General features: G+C 39.7%; 1 protein-coding gene across 1 annotated transcript; it reads left to right on the top strand.

The window, feature by feature from the left end:
- Positions 1–1,933: 1,933 nt before the first annotated feature.
- itih3b.2 (inter-alpha-trypsin inhibitor heavy chain 3b, tandem duplicate 2) lies at positions 1,934–18,691 on the top strand. Its single transcript, XM_072666531.1, has 19 exons — positions 1,934–2,008; positions 3,646–3,809; positions 3,944–4,048; positions 4,732–4,894; positions 6,366–6,476; positions 6,673–6,801; positions 7,629–7,745; positions 8,332–8,500; positions 9,277–9,387; positions 9,953–10,134; positions 10,213–10,392; positions 11,739–11,866; positions 12,478–12,698; positions 14,879–14,989; positions 15,558–15,662; positions 16,800–16,971; positions 17,326–17,474; positions 17,811–17,886; positions 18,583–18,691. Exons 1-19 carry the CDS (start codon positions 1,934–1,936, stop codon positions 18,689–18,691), a joined length of 2,577 nt encoding a protein of 858 aa, XP_072522632.1.
- Positions 18,692–19,772: the final 1,081 nt, after the last annotated feature.

Here is a 19,772-nt window from a genome sequence, read left to right as displayed (position 1 = left end):
GTTCAGCTCCTGGACTGCTTTACTATACTGTAATCACACTTCTCACACTTTTTTAGCTTTAGTGTTTAATTTACACTAAATCTACACCATATTTACTCCAAAAGGAGAAGAACAGAGTCTTAGAACAATGAACAAAGAACTTCAATTCCTGTGCTGGGAGACTTTGGATGGCTCCACTAAGATGTTTCTTGAAAAGCTACTTTTTGGCTACTTTTGCTGACGTGACATTACTTTTACTTGAGTCTGGGTTTAAGCAAATTCACACTCTATTGTTTGGTCCCAACTACTACTACCAGCACTGTGAGGGTGAAGGCTAGCACGGCCCTCCTCCAAGACACATAAAGTTCCACCACATCTTCTCAAACTACTGCTAACACAACACCACCAGAGCCCAACACGCTTAAAGTGATCCACTGTACCCACTCAGAGAGAGAGGACAGTTATGCTCTATAGGAGTCCTGCTTACTATGGCTGTGGCATCACTCTATTATTTGTATGTGATGCAGCTGCATGGTTTTAACATCCAAGTATGTAAACAACAAGCTCTAACATGTTCATGTCATGTGCCACACACTCCTCCTGCGTCCAAGTTACAGTTTGATTAGTAGATCAGGGAACAGCATGGATACATCATGATTTTACTTCTGTCACACTGTGTTTTAAGTATTGTAAGAGTGTTAGACTGTGAACCCAGTGAATTGCTGAATTGTAACACTAATGTAAACACCATACAAAGTATTAATAAGCAGTTATAGCACAAATAAAAAAGCAACGATGAGATTCTCTTACCAAACAGTGAGCCCATACTCATCTCTACTGTTAAAGCTCAGATATTCCTGCTGCCTTTTCTTCTTTGTCTACTCTATTAGTCAGTCAATCTTAGACCCTGTTTGTAAGCCCACACTTCAGGTCTTTACTAAACATTTTTACATTATTACATTATGTCATAATTAACATAAGTTTTATAGGCCCTGAAATAAAACCTTGGAGGATGCCACAAAATATGTTTAACCACACAGTTGTCAAATAATTCAAAATCGTTTCTGCATTAGGATTAAGCCTTACAGCCTCAGCAGATCAATAGGTTACTGCTAATTAACCCCAGGACCTTAATCTGGACCAGTCTTTTACTCACAAATCATAATCTGACCTTCTCCTGTTTATGTTTGATCCCAGATCATCTCAGATAGACTTTGTTCATTTATAATGAGTTATTAACATTCATAACCACCACAACATTAGCATTTTTAATGAGCTCCTAATACGAACATTAACAACGCAGAAAATGAACGTGAACAATACTGGTAAGAGCTTAGAATGTGAATGGAGTCACGTCACATGTTAATAACAGACCTCCGCTGAAGCTGAAAGGTAGAACACTGACTGATGGAGAACCTACAGTTAGAACCAGGAACCAGCACCTTAACAGTATGGAACAACTTACCTTAATAGTATGGAAGAAGGTGGGTCACTGTTGCCCCTTTTTCACTGTGTGTTAGAACTGATAACAAATGATTTAGGGTGTTTATAAGCTAATTAACAACCACTAAAATATAATGTAGTCTTATTATAAAGAGGCTCAAATGTATGAGGATGCAGTGTGCCTTTCATAAAAGCTTTCTACCGAACTTTATGTTGCTGTTGTATGGCGTGCTCATCTCAACTCTTTCAGTAGCAGTGATTCTGTAGGGCAGGGGTGGGCAATTCTGATTCTGGAGCTTTTACTGCTCAAGCCCATCGATTCAACTCACCTGTTTAGTAGGTATGTTAGAGCAGGGAAATCAACAAACTGTACTGGACTCCAGCCCCACACTGCCCACACCAGGGGTCAGTGACAAAAAGGGCAGAGTCTTTGCACAGATATATAAATGACTACTGGCAGAGAGGGTGCAGAGTTTGGTTAAATGTGCATGTTTGTAAGGCCTACTGAACCATGGGTCGAGCTGCCATCGTAGTAGGTGTCTTTGCATTCTTACTAACCTGTGTCACCTCCGCCCCAACCCAGAAGGTAAGTTTAGAGTTCATACAGATCTGAAAACTTGGGATATGAATCTGGCAGTTCTGTTCAGACAATTTCCTGATGAATTAACCAATAGAAATGCACTAAAACCTTATATATATATATATATATATATATATATATATATATATATATATATATATATATATATATATATATATATATATATACTAAAATGTATATATATTCTCTTCTACACAGCATTTTAAATGGAAATTTTCACTGCAAAGAAAATACTTAATGACTTTTTAGTGTCGTTTTCCCCCCAACAGCTTAATTCCAAATGGCAACTGGTAACTTGCTCAATTTTAAATAAATAAAAATGGTGTTGTTCCACTCTGACTGATGAGCGAACCCTATGTAGCAGTGATGAATGAGGGGGTTAGCAGCAGTTCAGTAGTTAAGCGGGTTTTATAAGATTGTACATGTTGTACACCATCGAAGGTACATGTAATTAATCGTGTGCCTTCTATGGTGTGCTACTTTGAGTCGTGTGGTGAGTTTACCCTGCGTAGACGTGTTTTTTGTTGGTTTCTCTGGCATATGTGTCTCTTTCACAATATTGAATTGAATTGTCTGAATTTAATTTTCCAATAAATTGTCAGATAAACATTGCAGTGCTTTAAGATCAGTCTCTGCTTTGAAATGTTGTTGAATTAGACATTAAATCTGCAATTCAACTATTTAATAATATAGAATATAGAATATAATAAGAAAGAAAATATTTAAGAACAAATACTTGACAAATACTAATTGAAAAATATTGTTTCCTTATTTTTTCTTTAGTTTCTTTATTTAGTATGAGTTTAATGAAAACACATCTAAGAAGTTTCTTTCTTAAGACTTTGTGGTTGCTGAGTGTATTCCTGGCTTCTTGTGTATACATATGCAATACTTTTTATTATACAAAACAAATCTCTTTAACAAAGTTCAGCTGAGCACCTTTGAGGTGAAGGTCACTCTGATAGGTCTGTTTGAGTTGTCTCTGAATGTTTTCGGGGGAGACGAAAGGCAAACATAGAGTACTCACTTCAGATAAGCTGTAAACAGCGACACCACACAGCCTTGGTTCTGCTCTCAGTCAGTTTCCTCACTATCCAGCTCTGGATTCGGTTCTTTTATACTATATATTTAAAGATAACTCTTCTTTTATTGTTAGGTTACTTTAGTGTTTTTTATTGAGTGTATTATTGAACATTTAAATCCGCAGGCCTATTACTAAGTGATCAGATAAGGCTTTGTAATTAATATAAACATTTGCATGACAAATCTATTATACAGTATAAGTGATTATGTAATTTTTGACACAATGTAAAAAAACAACTGGGAGATTAAAATGAGCAAAAAAGTATAAAGATAATTAATTAATTAATTACTCAATTACTTGCTGGAACTGCCACTATCTGTTGAGTTTCAACAATATTAATATATTACAGTAATTTAGTATATTGTGGTTGTCCAGTGAAAACCATGTATCTCCATTTTTTGTCAGTTTTTTAGTTTTTTCATGATTTGAAAATGTTTTTAATTGGACAGGGATAATTTACTATATATAGTATATATGAAACGAAGGCATCGGACATCACTAACGAAATAAATAGAATTTAATTTGCTCAAAAACACAGGAACAAAACATTGACATCTACAGCTTCCACATAAACTCTACGGTCACCAGCCGCTACGCCATCACAGTCATCACGAGCCGCGTAGCAAACCGGCTCAATGAGTCCAAAGAAATCCATTTCCAGGTCAAGATTCCCAAGAATGCTTTCATCAGTAAATTCCGCATGTAAGTGAATACGATCATCAGTTCATCAGTTATTATTAGTGTATAAAGAAATGCAGCCTTATTTAAGGTATTCAGCCTTCATTCAGGCTATATAACTGAACTGACTGTCCATAAACACACATATGCCTCCTCAGGACCATAGAGGGGAAGACGTACGATGGAGTCGTGAAGGAGAAGGAAGCAGCTCAGCAGCAGTACAGTCAGGCAGTAGCTCGAGGAGAGAGTGCTGGAGTGGTCAGGTACCACAGAAACTAAAAAAAAGCTGGTTCTGATTCTGTTCATAAACCTCATTCTCATTCTGAATTACTGACCTAATCTCTGGCCTAATCTGACCGTAACTACCACAACATACACTACATCTCCAAATGTTTGTAGACACTCCTCCTAATGAATGCATTCAGCTACTTTAAGTTGCACTCATTGCTGACACAGATGTGCGAAGGCACACACACACACACACAGCTTGTCTAGTCCCTGTAGAGAAGTACTGCCAATAGGATAGACAGAATATACTCCCTATCAGAAAAAAAGATGAACCCATTGGCACCACGCCAAATCCCAGATGTGGGCTAGAGGGGTATAAAGCCCCCCAGCATTGAACTGTGAAGCAGTGGAGCTGTGTTCTCTGGAATGATGGATGGTGCTCCATTCAAAATATTTGAGATGACCTGAGGAGTTGAGGATGAGGGGGATTGATGATCATCCAGCATCCTGACCTCACTAACGCTCTTGTTGCTGAATGCAATCAAATCCCCGGACAGTAGAGACAGTTACTCCAAGAAAACGCAGGATCAAATCTTTTATTAATGCCCTTGATGTCAGAAAAAAAGATGAACAAGCAGGTGTCCCAATACTTTTGCCCATATAATGTTCAGTATAACTAGTAAAACTGTGAATGCTGTGTGTAACTGTGTTGCCCCAGCTCAGTAGGACGGACTCTGGAGGACTTTAAAACTTCGGTGGCGGTGGCGGCTTTCAGTAAAGTGACCTTTGAACTCACCTATGAGGAGCTTCTAAAGCGGCGCCTTGGCAAATATGAGTTACTCGTCAATGCTCAGCCGATGCAGCCTGTAGCAGACTTTAAGGTACAGTACAGCCCAAAAGACGGCGGCCATAACTCAACATAATTCATTACACCTCTTTCATGTAATTTCTTTTTACATAACGTTTTACTCAACTAAGAACATCAAAACTATCAAAACACTCCAAGTGCTTTCATTTACTAATAATTCATTAATTGATTGGTATTAACAATTAACAATAACAATATTGGTATTAGCATTAACAATACAAAGTTATATTTGTCCAGTGTGGGCTGGGAGAAGTTTTAGATTTTAGTATTTCAGTATTTTTAGTAATATTGACCTAATCTGAGCAATATGATCCATAAATAGGAATTAAACCACTGTTTCTTTAGAGCCTGTTTCCACCGGATCACGTGGGGATTTCACAGGTGTAAACACCATATTGGGAGGTGGTCAAAGACGGATCCTGTCTAAATTTAACACAAGTGTAACACTAGTGATTCCGCCAGGAATGCGAATGATCCCTCTAGCTGTGTGTGTGTGTGTGTGTGTGTGTGTGTGTTTGCGCTCATTTATTACAGAGTTTGCTGCCTTGCGGTTTAAACAGTCAGTAGTGTTTCCTGATAGAGTCGTTACTGGAATGCGAGAACCATCTATTGGCCCACCTCGTTGTAGACCTCCACCGTTCCTCTAAACTGTTCAAAGAGAAACTGAGAGGCTAAGAAATTGTTGTTTACAGCCAGCAAGACGGAAATGAGGGACGTTTTAACTGAGGAGACTGTTTGAAATGTGAGCGGTAGTTCTCGTAACGCTGAGCGTGGCGGCTGTTTACACATAAGTCCCGCCTTTCAACAGTATGGACCAATCAGCTTGCTGCTTACGCCACGAGCGGAGAAAACCCCTCCTCCTCTATGAGAACATCTGCGCAAGTACAGCAGCCACTACAAACTATTCATCAGGTCTTTCTCAGATTTTTTTAGTGATTTAAAACCTGGGTTTGAAACAGTAATTTGACCTTAAGATCACAGTATTTTGGTTTCTCCCTACTCACAGAGACAGAAGCCTGGTCTCCTATCTCGCTGTTGCCTGTTGCTTGTCTGTCAGGACCTAATCTGGATCACACTAGATCACATTTTTATGACAGATGTAAACAGAATCTGGTCAAAGTAGATTCAGATACAATTCAGATACTAAACGCATGTTAATGCAGGTGTAAACAGGCCCTTCGTTACTTCAGTATTCAAGTCCTGCCAAAATTGGGTAACATTAAGAAAGCAGTTGTTATATTTATACTATAGTATTGTTTGATATTAGACATTGTGATTCACTTAAAAAAAAATCAAGGAATGTGACGAACCGAATATTTGGCACCAGAGTAGTTCTCCTATGGCATCACTCAAAGAACCCTTTCTAGCACCTTTCTGTTTAAGACTGTACCAGAGCTGGTACTGGTATCAAACTCCTAACTGGAGTACTGTGACAGCTCTATGTACAGTCTCAGAACTCCACACTCCGGTTGTGTCTCCGTTAGATTGACGTGTACATTCATGAGAGTCCGGGTATTTCCTTGCTGGAGGTGAAAGGAGGGTTGAACACCAACGAGCTGACCAATGCGGTGACCACGACACGATCTGGTAAAGAGGTGAGAATTACACTGTGTGCTGTAGTCATGCTTTTCTAAACTCTTCCGAGTCTAAACATAAACATCCAGCCTCTGACATTTGATAACTCGATTAAGCACTGAGCACCTAAGCAGTAACTGAAGAGTTAAATAATAAAATAAAGTAAACTAATGAAATGTGCAGCTTCAAAGGAGCTCTGTGTGTTTGGACATGCAGGCTTGGGTGAACTTCTACCCCACTCGTGAGCAGCAGACCAAGTGTGACGTTTGTGGAGAAAACGGACTGAATGGAGACCTGATCATCATGTACGATGTAGAGAGACCAAAGCCCAGTGGAGAACTGCAGGTACTGGTTTACTGTACTGTTGAATATCACACTGTTAAAGCAAAAAAAAAAAAAAAAATGTCAGTCATATAAATTCAGAATCCAGTATTTTTTCCATAGTATTGTTTGCTATTAGACATTGTGACTAACTGATGCATTGCTACCAAAGTAGTTATTTTATGGCTTTACTTAAAGAACATAATAAACTACAGAAATATAGAATATTACACACACATTATATATATATATATATATATATATATATATATTACCCAGAATAACTACTTTCTGTATAATATATAATTTCAGTAATTAAAATAATAAAGTCTCAATGTGTCAATGGGTCAACTCTGTTACCTCTGATTTAAAACTGCACCAAATCTGTTAAGTCCATTTTTTAAATTGATCTATTTTGTGTTTCAACAGTATATTAGTTATTTGTCAGATTTGTGATACTGAGTGAATCTCTCGTTTAATCTTTAATAAACAATAATGTGTTAAAAATCCATGAATTTCTGTTTTTAGACAGGATGTGTGGAATCTAGTTTAAGGTTGGCTCATGGAGTTGAGATGCAAAATTCTGTTAGTGGTTTAAATGGTTTGAACAGTTGAATTACAGTTTACTGATGAGTAAAATCTTTTCAGATTTTAAATGTACCTGCAATTCTTAGAACGGTCCATATAATAACATATGTTTAATAAAATATCATTTATTAAACAATGATATTTAATAAAATATCATTGTCAATTTCAGTTATGTGAAAAAATTAGTTTTTTATCCCAGACATTTTGCAGCATATAATATGATAATAATATAGCAAGACTCATTCATGTTTCTTTTTTGTTAGGCATCAAACGGTTATTTCGTTCACTACTTTGCACCATCGGATATTCAGCGAATCCCCAAAAACGTGGTGTTTGTCATTGACAGAAGTGGCTCCATGCACGGACGGAAAATTCAACAGGTGGACAGTAAACAGGACTAAATGTGCTGATGTGTATCAGCTCCATTTACATATTCCCTATTACACTATCTTTGGCCTGATTAACTACTGTAGAGTCAGTGTTGGCATGGCTGTCATTTCAGTGAGCAGGTATACAGTATTTGCAACTACATATGGTGGCATTCAAGTTTTGACAATTTCTTAATTACATTACAAACTAATGAAACAGGCACCTCTAAAACACTTTGCTGTCTCCTTATAGTCTTCACCTGCTTTGTAGGCATCAATTTTCATTTTCAGAGATAAGCAGCTGTTTAGAGCAGCCCATGGCTGCTGATTGTTACACCATGACTGCTGATGTTCTTGGTAAAAGTGATACTAGAGCTCAGATCTCTTAAGGTGCCCAAACATTTGCATGTTGCTCCTTACTTTCTTCCCTAATCTTGCTTACGATGTTGAAAAGATTTAGTTGGGGGTTTTCAACTTTTTGTCTTTTGGAGATCAAGTTAACTTCCACTCACTTTTGTATTGATAGTAACAGAGATTGTGACCAGGGGTGCTGCAGTATATGAAGGCAGGAGTTGCTGATGAAGTGTTTTTGTCCCAGACTCGTGAGGCACTGCTGAGGATTTTAGAAGATCTTTCTGCAGAAGACAACTTTGGCCTGATCACCTTTGATAGTCAAGTAAAAGTCTGGAAAGATGGACTCGTCCAAGCCACAGAGACCAACCTGGAGGCAGCAAAAGACTTTGTGAGAAAGATTGACGATCAAGGAGGTAAAATGATCCACAGAAATGAAGCAGTTTTGTCTTCTTCTTCTTCTTCTTCTTATTATTATTATTATTATTATTATTATTATATTAGTTACTAGTTATTATGTAGATAACAGTGTGTATTATGTGGATAACCATGTATACCATACATGTCCATGTATCTCCATATTTGATATTTTCTGACATAATTTGAATCTGGTAGTGGTTCTTTACATTGGGTCAGTATTTTATAATCAATGGACCAATAGAAATGCTCCAAAATCAACAATAAAATAAAATAACATTTTTAAATTTCAAAGTAGATTTCAAATAAATGTTTGATTTGAAAGGTAAGAAGGTTTTCTCCTTATTTCCTGTAAAGTTTACATTTTGGAGATACAAGGTCTTTGATGTTTTGACAATATGTGAAATGAATTTGTGAATGGAACCAGATGTAAAAAACTACAAAAAAAAAAATGAAAAAAAAGGACTAAAACACAAATGTAGCCATTTTATTTACTATCCAACCCCTGAATGTACCCCTGCAAAACTATAATTCACCAAGCACCATAGTGAGGGGGGTTTTCTGTGGGGGTTAGAGGCATTGAGCTCTTCAGGCATCTGGTTCTGGTCTGGTGAATCAATGGTGTCAATTCTGACTCTAATCAAATGGCTTTAACTGAATGCATGATGCAGACATTTTTAAAACACTGGAATTTTGCTTTCACTATGGATTTTATGAATACAGCACAATTCCAGAAATCAGCAAACACCATATGTTTTTTTGCATCTGATCTCAGCCACAAACATCAATGCTGCAGTGCTGAAGGGGGTTGCAATGATTAATATGCGCCCACAAGAAGGCTCCACCTCCATCCTGATCCTGCTGACTGATGGAGACCCCACGTCAGGTAGTACTAAAATACCCCATAATAAACTTTATTTATGAAGCACATTGCATTCATCATAGTGCAGCTTAAAATACTTCTCGAATAGCACCAATTTGTCTTGCCTTGGATACAGTCTGCACTGTAGACCCAACAATAACAGAAGTCCACTGATAGAATATAGAAGAACAGCAGAATAGATGAAAAATAAGTGTTCCTATGATGAATCCTTGTGGTACACCACAGTGCATTTCATGCTTTTCAGATAAATATGCATGAAGGGTAAAGAACAATTTCATACATTTATGAGGAGAAAGCAAAACTGTTTTATATACAGTCACACATGATAAACTGTCTAAATCAACATGCTCCAGTTTCATATTGAGTGTTTACTACCATTTATCTTACAGATACTTTTTTGCATGTGTTCATCAGAGCTTTATTAAGCATTTGAGATATCACCTAAATTACCATTTTTCTTTAATATATAGACAATTTTGAACCAAGCCCAATCTAGAGCACTACTTAATCGTTTTGCTTCAGAAAGAGGAATTTCTATTCATACCAATTCTGTTCGTGACTCCCATAGGGGAAACTAACCTAAACAAGATTCAGGCCAATGTGAAAGAAGCTATAGGGGGAACGTTTCCTCTGTACTGTCTGGGGTTTGGATTTGATGTTAACTTTGAGTTCCTGGAGAAAATGGCATTGGAGAATAACGGACTTGCTCGCAGGATCTATGTGGACTCAGATGCAGACCTACAGCTACAGGTGGGATAGAATTTGCCAGTAGTTTGCAGTTAAATCATTTAAAATTCTTTATTTTAGAACCTTTTTTGTGTCTGGTAGGGTTTCTATGAGGAAGTTGCCGTTCCACTGTTAACTAACGTCCAGCTGAACTACACAGGAGCAGCAAATCTCACCCAGACCAGGTTCAGCCACTACTACAATGGCTCAGAGATCGTGGTGGCTGGTGAAATCACAGACAACAGCCTGGAGAGTTTCGAAACGAAAATCATCGCATTCTCAGTAAGAACTTGGTAACCTGGTAACGGTTTTCCTGGGAAATCCAGACAGGACATTAATCAAATCAAATTGCATTTATTGTTACATCACATTGCACAGGTGTAAGGTGAGTGAAAAATGTAGGTGCATTGTCCCTCTGAGTGGTAACCCCCCCCCCACACACACACACACACATATTTGCAAAATAGAAATACTGAATATTTACACACTAACTTATACTACATATTTACACACTTTACACACTATACACACTCTCTAGCTACAATATTGCACTGGCTTAAAGCTGAATTCTCAGCCCATTACTCATTGGCAATGACCTCCAGTTCACTAATACTCATGGGGTTACGTGCTGCAACCGCTATGGGGTTCAACTCAGGTGACTGTGATGGCTTCAGCTATTTTTTCCTGGGATTTCCTGATACTTGATTGAATCCATCTTGCCCGACACACGCTGTAGCATTCCAGTGCCAGATGAAGCAAAGCAGCCCCAGAGCATCACTGAGTCACTGCCATGTTTTACTGTAGGCAGGGTGTTCCTCCTCCAGACATACCACTGATCCATAGGCCTGAAAAGGTCCAGTTCTGTTTCATCGCTCCATAGAACAGAATCCCAAAACTTCTGTGGCTTGTTTATATGGTTTTAAACAGATTGGAGTCAATCAATCGGTTTTCTTGTGCTTTTGGGTCAGTAGAGGTGTACCGGATGTGGAAACCTTCAGTGTTTTATATGCAAACTGAAACCTCAGTGCCTGCTGCCACCAAATCTTGATGCATGTCTTTTGCAGTGGGTTTTTGACCATCTGCCTCCTCAGTAATCTGTTGGGAACTGGTGATAGCTTCCTCTTTCTGACATGTCCAGGTAGTGTAGCCAGTGTTTCTTTAACTTTGAACTTGTGAACTGTGCTTTCAACTGTGTCTCTGTCACATTCAGTGCCTTGTTTGTTTTTTGGATAACTCTTTTGTCTCTCTTGCCTTATTTTTAATTTGCAATCAAAAGTCACAGTCTACAAGCCACCAAGCCCCCAAGTATTTAAAGTGTTTTATCTCAAGCCCACCTGATGAAACCTTCTGAAACCTTGCCACCTGATTTGTAAATGTGTGATTTTTTGAAGGATGCTATTCAGGGGTATAATAAAAAAGACTGCCGTCATCATTAAAAGTGGGACGTCTTAAATTTGAAGAAACCAGTTGTTCTATTAGTTGTGTTGAGCGATTTAAATAGTTTGACTGACAGCTTAAAATGTGGAAATTTTGCTAATAAACCTGCATAATAAATTTGCAAATAAAATTAAATAATTCTGATTGCAATACTATATGTCTTCCATATTTTTTGCTCTTGTTCTTTGCAGAAAAGTGATAAAGTAGTCTTCCAGGACTCTCTTTCAACAAAATCCCTTATTGATGTTTTGCCACAACATGAAAACTTCATTCAGCGATTATGGGCCTACCTCACTGTGAAGCAGCTACTGGAGAAAGAGTGAGTGGTTTGATATGTACACCAATTAGCCATAACATTAAAACCATTCAACAGGTGCAGTGAATGTCAATGATGATCTGGTTAATGTGGCTCCTGTCAAGGTGTGGATATATTAGGCAGCAAGATGTGTTGAAAGCAGGAATAATGGACAATTGTAAAAATGTAAGACACTTTGACAAGAACCATACTGTGATGGCTAGAACACTGGGTCAGAACATCTCCAAAACATCAGGCAGGTCTTGTGGGGTGTTCTCTGTATGCAGTGATCATTACCTACGTAAAGTGCTCCAAGGAAGGACAATCAGTGAACTGGTTGGGGTCATGGATGCACAGAGTTCATTGGTGCTCATGAAGGCCCAACCTTACAACACACAGGACGTTTGCCGCTTTTGAAGGTGTCCAGATACAACATGACACCTTCAGAGGTCTTGTGAAGTCCATGCTGTGATGGGGCAGAGCTGTTTTGGTGGCATGAGTGGAACCTACATGAATTTAGTTGTTTGGGTTTTTTTATTAGATGGGTGATTGGTGCTTGAACCTACAACACCCAAACAACTGAGCCTGTGCATTAAGAGTGTGTTAATAAGATCACTTGTATTTCTGTATTTCAGACTGACACTTAAAGGAAAGAAGAAAAATGAAAACAAGAAAGAAGCTCTGGCCCTTTCTCTGAAGTACAAGTTTGTGACTCCACTAACTTCTATGGTGGTCACCAAGCCCCAGGAAGAGGATGCAGAAGTTGCCCATAAACCTAAAGAAGGGGAGCAGCCAGACTTATATTCTAAGGGTCTGCCAGCTTTGCGGCAACCATTACAGCCACCGCAAAGGACTCGTAAGTAATTCCTGTAAAATTCAATGTTTCAGGCGTGAACAAAATCATCCAGAGTGGAGTGAAATGCTCCATTCTAGAGAAACTTCCCCAGTCAGAACGGTTCACAGTGGTGGTGAATGTGGACTGGGACGTCTGAACCTCTAAAAGCTGTAAAAGAAAGTTCTCCTCAAATCGTCATGCCTACAATGCCTGAAACCTGAGACAATGTTTTACCAGAGATTTAAGAAGATTTGTAGACTTGAAATGTACTTAAATACTAACTAATGGTTCAACTTGATGCCAGTATAAACAGAACAGTAACTTGATACTGTTGAGACTCAAGTCTCAAAGACAAGAACACTGCTGAAAAAACAGCCTCAAGCTGGTTAAGCTCTAGGGTGCATAGGGTATGTTTTCAAGTTTGATGGTTTGGCTGACCAACCAGTATGACCAAGCTTGACCATGCTGGTTGACCAGCAAGACAAAGCTGGACGATCAGCATGACCAGCAAGACTATGCTATGGTGTTGCTGGGTTGTTAAGTGCATGCTATGGTATATACTATAAGCAGTTGGTTTTGATAAACTAGGTGGTTGCTATGGTGTTGCTAAGTGGCTGCTCTGGTATCCCATTTGGTTGCTATGGTGTTGCCAGGTGGTTGATATGGTGTTGCTAGTCAGTCTCTATGGTATCCCAGGTGGATGCTATGGTGTTGCTAGGTGACTGCAAGGTGGTTGCTATGGCAATGCTGAGTTTTTGCGAAGTGGTTGTTGGTTGCTTGCTGTGGTACCCCAGGTGATTGCTATGATGTATCCTCATTGTTTTCTGTGGCGTTGCTAAGGGGTTGCAGTCGTACTCCCTGTTTGATGGTTGGGTATTACCAGTGTATTTGCAGCATCATTAAATTTGATGCCAAAATGTTGCTCCCTATTCATTCCTATAGGGGGGAAATATGTGTGTGTCAGATCAAACAGCTGTACAAAAACCCACGCCACATAATCAGAGCATAATTACATAATTGCATAATTACATAATCTAATCATTAAAAGCAAACTGTGATGAGACTTGCAAATGAAGCTGTTCCAGTAACCCCTGCTGTTTTTTCCTCTACAGAATTAGGAAGTGCACAGATCGCAAAAACGCAACCAGGTTCACCAGGTGGGCATCCCAGTATCCTCCGCATACATAATACATCATAAAGCACCTGTCCTCTAGCCTATCCTCCTCCTGTAACACCTCTACACCTGTATGTTCATGTGTGCAGAAATATTCCGCTTTAGCCGTCCTGTCCCAGACCATCGTGTCCTTTCTGCAGAAAAAGAATATGGTACTCTTATCAATAAGCTTGATATTGTTGTTGTCACAATGGCTTCCCCAGCTGGGCTGGGAACTGCCCATGACCATGTGCATAGCTGCACACGTCAAATTCCAAAACTTGTCTTGGCTGATCGACTGTAGCTGGGGTCAGATGGAGGTTACACAAGTTTATAATGCTTGCCACTTGCTTGCCAAATGACTTGACTTGAGTTTTTTTCCCCCTATAGATGATTATTTTGGGATAATTGTAGAGGCGAGTGTTTCGGGGGAAGAATTCATCCAAGGTATTGTTTTTCTATTCAGTTTGTGCAGCCAACTACGAAAAACCTTGGCCGGGACATCCTTACTTCTGACCATTTTATTTTACATTTACTCTCTTTTATTATGGAGCATGCAGTACACAGCTAATCCACCAGGTGGCAGAAAACATGTATCTGCATTTATAACAGAATTCCTATATCCACCATTACTGTTGTTATTCACAGATGGAATTTGGCCTGCACCTTTAACCCATCCGTGCAGTGAACACACACACACACACAGACACACACACTAGTGATCAACACACACAGTGACAGTAAGCACACATGCCTGGAGCGGTGGGCAGCTATTGCTGCGACGCCCGTTGAGCAGAGAGGGTGAAAGTCGGGTACTATTTGGCATTTTGGCACTCTTCAAATGTAAGAATATAACAAATACACTTGTAATGCCCAACCATCGAGGACCCAGCAGTGGCAGCTTGCCGAGCCGGTGCTCCAACCACTGAGCCCACTGAACACACAGTGGACAGTGAGCACACATGCCCAGGGGGAACAGGGATGGTTAAAGGCCTGGGTATCGAACCTGGGTATTGAACCCAAAAACATTTTCATGTCTGTGCCCCAGATCCCTCACCTATCCTGCAAGTCATGCACCTATTGAGTTCACCTGAGAACACGCCCACTACTTCATCTGCTCCTCCTCCTCCTCCTCCTACTACTACTACTCCTACTCAAGGTACACTGAGTGCATTTAGGCCTTGTCCACATGTATCCGGATGTTTTTTAAAAACAGAGGATTTTGTCTGTGTTCCGGCCTCCCGGGACAGATAACGGAAGCCATTTTCAAGCTGCATTTTAAACACCTCCTTACTCCCTATATAGTCAACTACATAAGTCATAAAACTACACCATCACAGTACACAGGTAGCACTAGGTTTCAGATTTCCACATATGAATACATGTAAACACTGTTCTATTACAAATATATGATGCTCTGTTTACATTCAGAATCCATAATTTAGTGTCCTGCATAGTGCACTACATAGGGAGTTGTGTGTAATTTGGGATTAAACCTGTGTTTTCTTCCTTCTTTGTGGTGTTTGATGTCTCTCTTTATAAGGAACTTATACACCCCATAGAGGGCTAGCATGCTAATACGAGCGTATTCGTCTCTGTGTATTAAAAAAAAATCCAGATCCTTGTGGATGGACCCTTAGTAAAGCTGCACTGATGACCTTTTGACCCCCATACAATTTTCAGGTCCTAGCCATTCTTGCACCTGTATAACTCCTTCTTTCTTACAGTTAGCAGCGTCAGGTTCCTTCTCTCTTCTCCTAATCAGACTAAACCACTCTGCTATGACCTACCTGTAGCGCCCAAGCTGTGCCTCCTGAAGGATCCTGCTTCAGGTGAGGTGTTTTGAGTGTTTTTGAGTTTGTATGCATTTGTGTTTGTCTGATTGATGGCTGATGTGTGGTGTTATCAAAATGTCATTATTATTTATTGTAGATATTGTATTGAAAAAGTCATAGAACATAGTGATCGTGAGCACATGTGCCTGGAGAGGTGGGCAGCCAGTTAGCTTTCAGCCTTGCCCCCACTCGCTTCCTCAGGTTTGACTTTTTCAAGTCTTACCAGGTTCAGCTAAGGCCGCCCAGCTTGTTTTTCGAGGGAGCGGATGATGGAGAGAAGAGTTGGTAAAAGTTAGCATTGCCTAGCATTAGCCTAATGCAGATCCTTGTTTTGCAATTAGCCTGTTTTACAGCTTTGTTTTGGTTGTGCTGGATTTGAAGGAGGAACAACAGTGTATGAGGTCCACTTACATGTACTGAACCTGTTTTAGCGATCTTTAGGTGAGCCATCAGCCGTGCGGCTTGATTTGGGACGTTTCAGTGTGTCGGTGCTTACAGAACGATGGGAAATGTACGCCTTGCATGGCTCGAAACGCGCAAAAGACATGTACTAAGTCTCTTAATTAATCATGGGTGTGTTTTAAAAGTGTGCAATAAACCAATCAGCGTATCACTTGTCATTCCCTTTAAGAGCCAGGTGCGGTCTGCCTTCGGCGGATTGCTATTTCAATTACGCATCTACCTGGACGTGTCCAGCGCTTCTCAGCAGAGGAGGTCATTTACAGGAACAGCAAAAATATATTATTGATGTAAATGTTTTCATAGCTGCCAACTGGCTCGTGTCATGGGATTGTGCTCTGCTGTCTGTCCATGTGTGTAACAAGCGGGGGTGTACGTGCTTTGGGCATGCACCTGTGTTGACAATTCACTGCCAAGATAGCGTTTGGACGTCTGACTGTTGATGTCTTTTTAGGTTGTTTTCAGTCAGTGGCGCACCTATGTTTGCATTGCCTGCATAACAATACTAAAGTCTAGTCTAATCAATTATCATGTCAATGCTAAATGACAGCTCCATTTTTTAGCTCTGGTACGGCATTTGGGAAAACTAGCCATTTAATAGTACTGCAGTAATTGACGCGTTAATCTGAGGGAACAGCCAACAATAAATCCTACGGCGCTCTTCTGTTTTCACAGGATTCTTAATGCAAGGCCAGGCCTTGTCAAAAGGCTTCCAGCAAATTGTTCTTCATTTCAAAAATCAGAAATATAAGTTGATCCTGAGCCCTGATGATATCCTCTACACCAACGACCAGCAACACGTAAAGTTCACTTGGGGGCAGGAGCTCACCAGGCAGGAGGCCGACAGGTATGCACTCTGCAGCAATACACAATTCCACTGACAACTGTAAAAGTGTGTGACTTTAGGTGTGAAAAATTATCGGACGTCATTTAACAAGCATGTTTACCACCCTGTTATTTTACCTCCGAAAGAAACACACTGATTTATCTTGTATAGAGACATGAGACATGATTTCCAGCACTGGCGACGGCTCACAGGAGTCACATATCATAGCATAGCCTAGCACTAGCCTAGCATAGCTAGCATGGTCTTACTTGCTATCCTCTCAGTGTGGTTAACTAGTTAAAGCAACTGTAGTTGGTCATATTGGCTTTTCGCAGAGCATGGATACCCGCTGATTTTACTTTTTTCTCCCCATAGTGTGACGCTGATTCTGAGGAAAAATGAAGCAGATGTTACCATGGGAACCGTGAGGGTCGTTCTCTTCCGTCACGAGGAAAATGGAGAAAAGTTTCTTTGGCCTGCTGTCCGTCAACAACCCAAGGATGTCAGTTTGCAAGGGATTCTGGGTAAGCCATTAAAATGTTAGAAACAGTTAGTATACAGTTAGAATAGTTTCATCAAACATGGTAACGCTGCTAATGAATGGATGTTGGTGTAAAATGAATGGGTGGCTCCTTGTTTTATTAGCTGTTAACTGGACCGTTCCTTTAACAATGTCAATTCCAAAAAAAAAAACTGAAAGAGGGTCAGAAATATCACTGGGCACTGAAAGCACTAAGCTGATGTGGTGTTAGAGTTAAATACCCCTCCTCGAAACCAACAGCAGTCAAAACGCTGTTGGTTCCCTGTGCTCACTCTTGCTGCTGTTTTGCTAGTTAACTCTTTCATTTCTGGCTTTCAAGGAAAAAACGATCTTCAGTATGAGGAGTTACCAGAATCACTGATCAAATTCAAAGATCAGACATTGAAAGCAACCTGGTAAGTACAATACATTCAGTTTATAGGTACAACAAATGTATTTAAGCGGTAGAACCCATGACCTTCCTCATGCTCTTAGAGAGGGTCTCCTTTTAAGTAGTAGAGGTTCTTCTCAGTACTTGTGTTTCCATTCAAATGTTTCACAGATTTTTAATTTTCTGCTCAATTTTGGGTGGGGTTTTATTTTTTCAGATTTTGGCCTTTTTGTCCTGCATTTTCAAAATGTACAAAAACTTTGTGGATGGAAAACCCACTACTGGTTCTTCCTCCTGCTCTTAGAAAGTTTCTCCTTTTGAGTCTTGGTTCCTCAGTGGCTTTTCCTCAGATTTAGAAGTTTCTTCTGCTGAGTCTTGGTTCATCAGTGGTTTTCCCTCTTGCTCTTAATCCCAGTGGTTCTTCCTCATGCTATTAAGCAGTTTCTCCTTTTGAGTCTTAAATCCTCAATGATTCATCCCCTTGCGCTTAATGAGCTTTTTAGATCCTCAGTGGTTCTTCCTCATGCTATTAAGAAGTTTTTTATTTTGAGTCTTGGTTCCTCAGTGGCTCGTCCTCATGCTCTTGATGAGACTTTCTTCTGACACTGTGATCATCATTAATGCTCAGAGGTTGCTTTAGAGGTTGAATCTGCTAAGGCTGCTTTTTGAACAATGCCTGATAAAATCCTTTTAATGAATTTGGTTGTTTTTTATATTGCAGGAGCGCCGCCACAGACTACTCCCTCCCTTCAGCCCAGAGTGTGGGATGTTGGCTTGTACCATTCCAGTTCGCCCTGCAGGGGGAGCTGTCTGACTTCACAGATGTGTAGGTTTCTTACCTGCAGCACTGACTGGAATGGAGTGTTTTTTGTGACTGCTTTCCCTGAATAGAAATAAAAAGCATATTAGAATAGAAGGTTTGTTGCTTTGTGTTTTCAGTTGTGGAAACATTTTGCCTGCAGCTTTCGGTTGTGGAACTCTTGAGACCTTTCAGAGACATTGCTTTTAGCTGGCCTTGTCCACTGATGTGGGATGAATCGTGTTACAGTAAAGCCATTGTTGGAATGCTGTTGCAGAGATTAGTAAAAAAAAAAAAAAAGAAATAAACCCAAACAAACAAACTTGCATTTCCTTCATGTTCTGTCCTACAGATGAGTTACCTAATAAGTAGTAAAACAGAAAACCACATGCAAATGTGTGCTCATTTGCATGTTGCAGAGAGTTGTGAAGGTAGTAAACACAGTGAAATTATACAGTACAGTCATTCTAAGAATGAGAATAAGAAGCAACAATGGAATCTGCATACAAGCAAATGGTTTACAGTGTTACTGTAAACAACAGCAAAGTAATCCAATTACAAAGGAATTCACTTTGGTGTTTGCGGAATGAACTGTGCAAAGGTGCCAAGCTGGTACTGGGGTGGTACCCCCAAGGGAACGCATTCAGTAACTTTAGACACACTTGTGGTGCTACATACATCCATCCACAGATATTATTTTCATCAAACCAAAGAGCCCTTGTACCAAAGAAACATTTAGGTTGTTATATAATATAAAATATAGTAGAACCTTTTTTGGTGCTGCACAGAACCAGCTACAGACATTTGTTCACCAATACAAAGAAAGCTTTAACCAGGCAAAGAACCATTTAGGGTTCTTTGACTGGAAAATGTAGTGGAACCCTTTTTGGTGCTGCACAGAACCAGCTACAGAGATTTTTCCACCAATATGAGAAACCTTTAAGCAAGTAGAGAGCCATTTAACCAGGCCAGGAACCAAGCATCCAAAAGCAAATGTTTTTTGTTTGTTTTTTTACTTCTAAGGATAGCGGAACCCTTTTTAGTTAGAACAAATGGTATTTCAACCATGCAAATAACCATTTAAGCATCCACATAAGAAGGGGTTCTCATAA

Source organism: Salminus brasiliensis, chromosome 21 (assembly GCF_030463535.1).
Source record: "Salminus brasiliensis chromosome 21, fSalBra1.hap2, whole genome shotgun sequence".
Lineage (NCBI taxonomy): Eukaryota > Metazoa > Chordata > Actinopteri > Characiformes > Bryconidae > Salminus > Salminus brasiliensis.
Note: the sequence above shows the minus strand (reverse complement) of the source record. Positions and strands in the feature narration are given on the sequence as shown.

What these genes read in the sequence shown, in the direction of transcription:
- itih3b.2 (XM_072666531.1), top strand. Translation starts at nt 1,934, where the DNA reads ATGGGTCGAGCTGCCATCGTAGTAGGTGTCTTTGCATTCTTACTAACC. An exon ending in ACGGACGGAAAATTCAACAG is followed by an intron (nt 7,746 to 8,331) that starts GTGGACAGTAAA and finishes TTTTTGTCCCAG; the next exon opens with ACTCGTGAGGCACTGCTGAG. An exon ending in AAAGATTGACGATCAAGGAG is followed by an intron (nt 8,501 to 9,276) that starts GTAAAATGATCC and finishes ATCTGATCTCAG; the next exon opens with CCACAAACATCAATGCTGCA.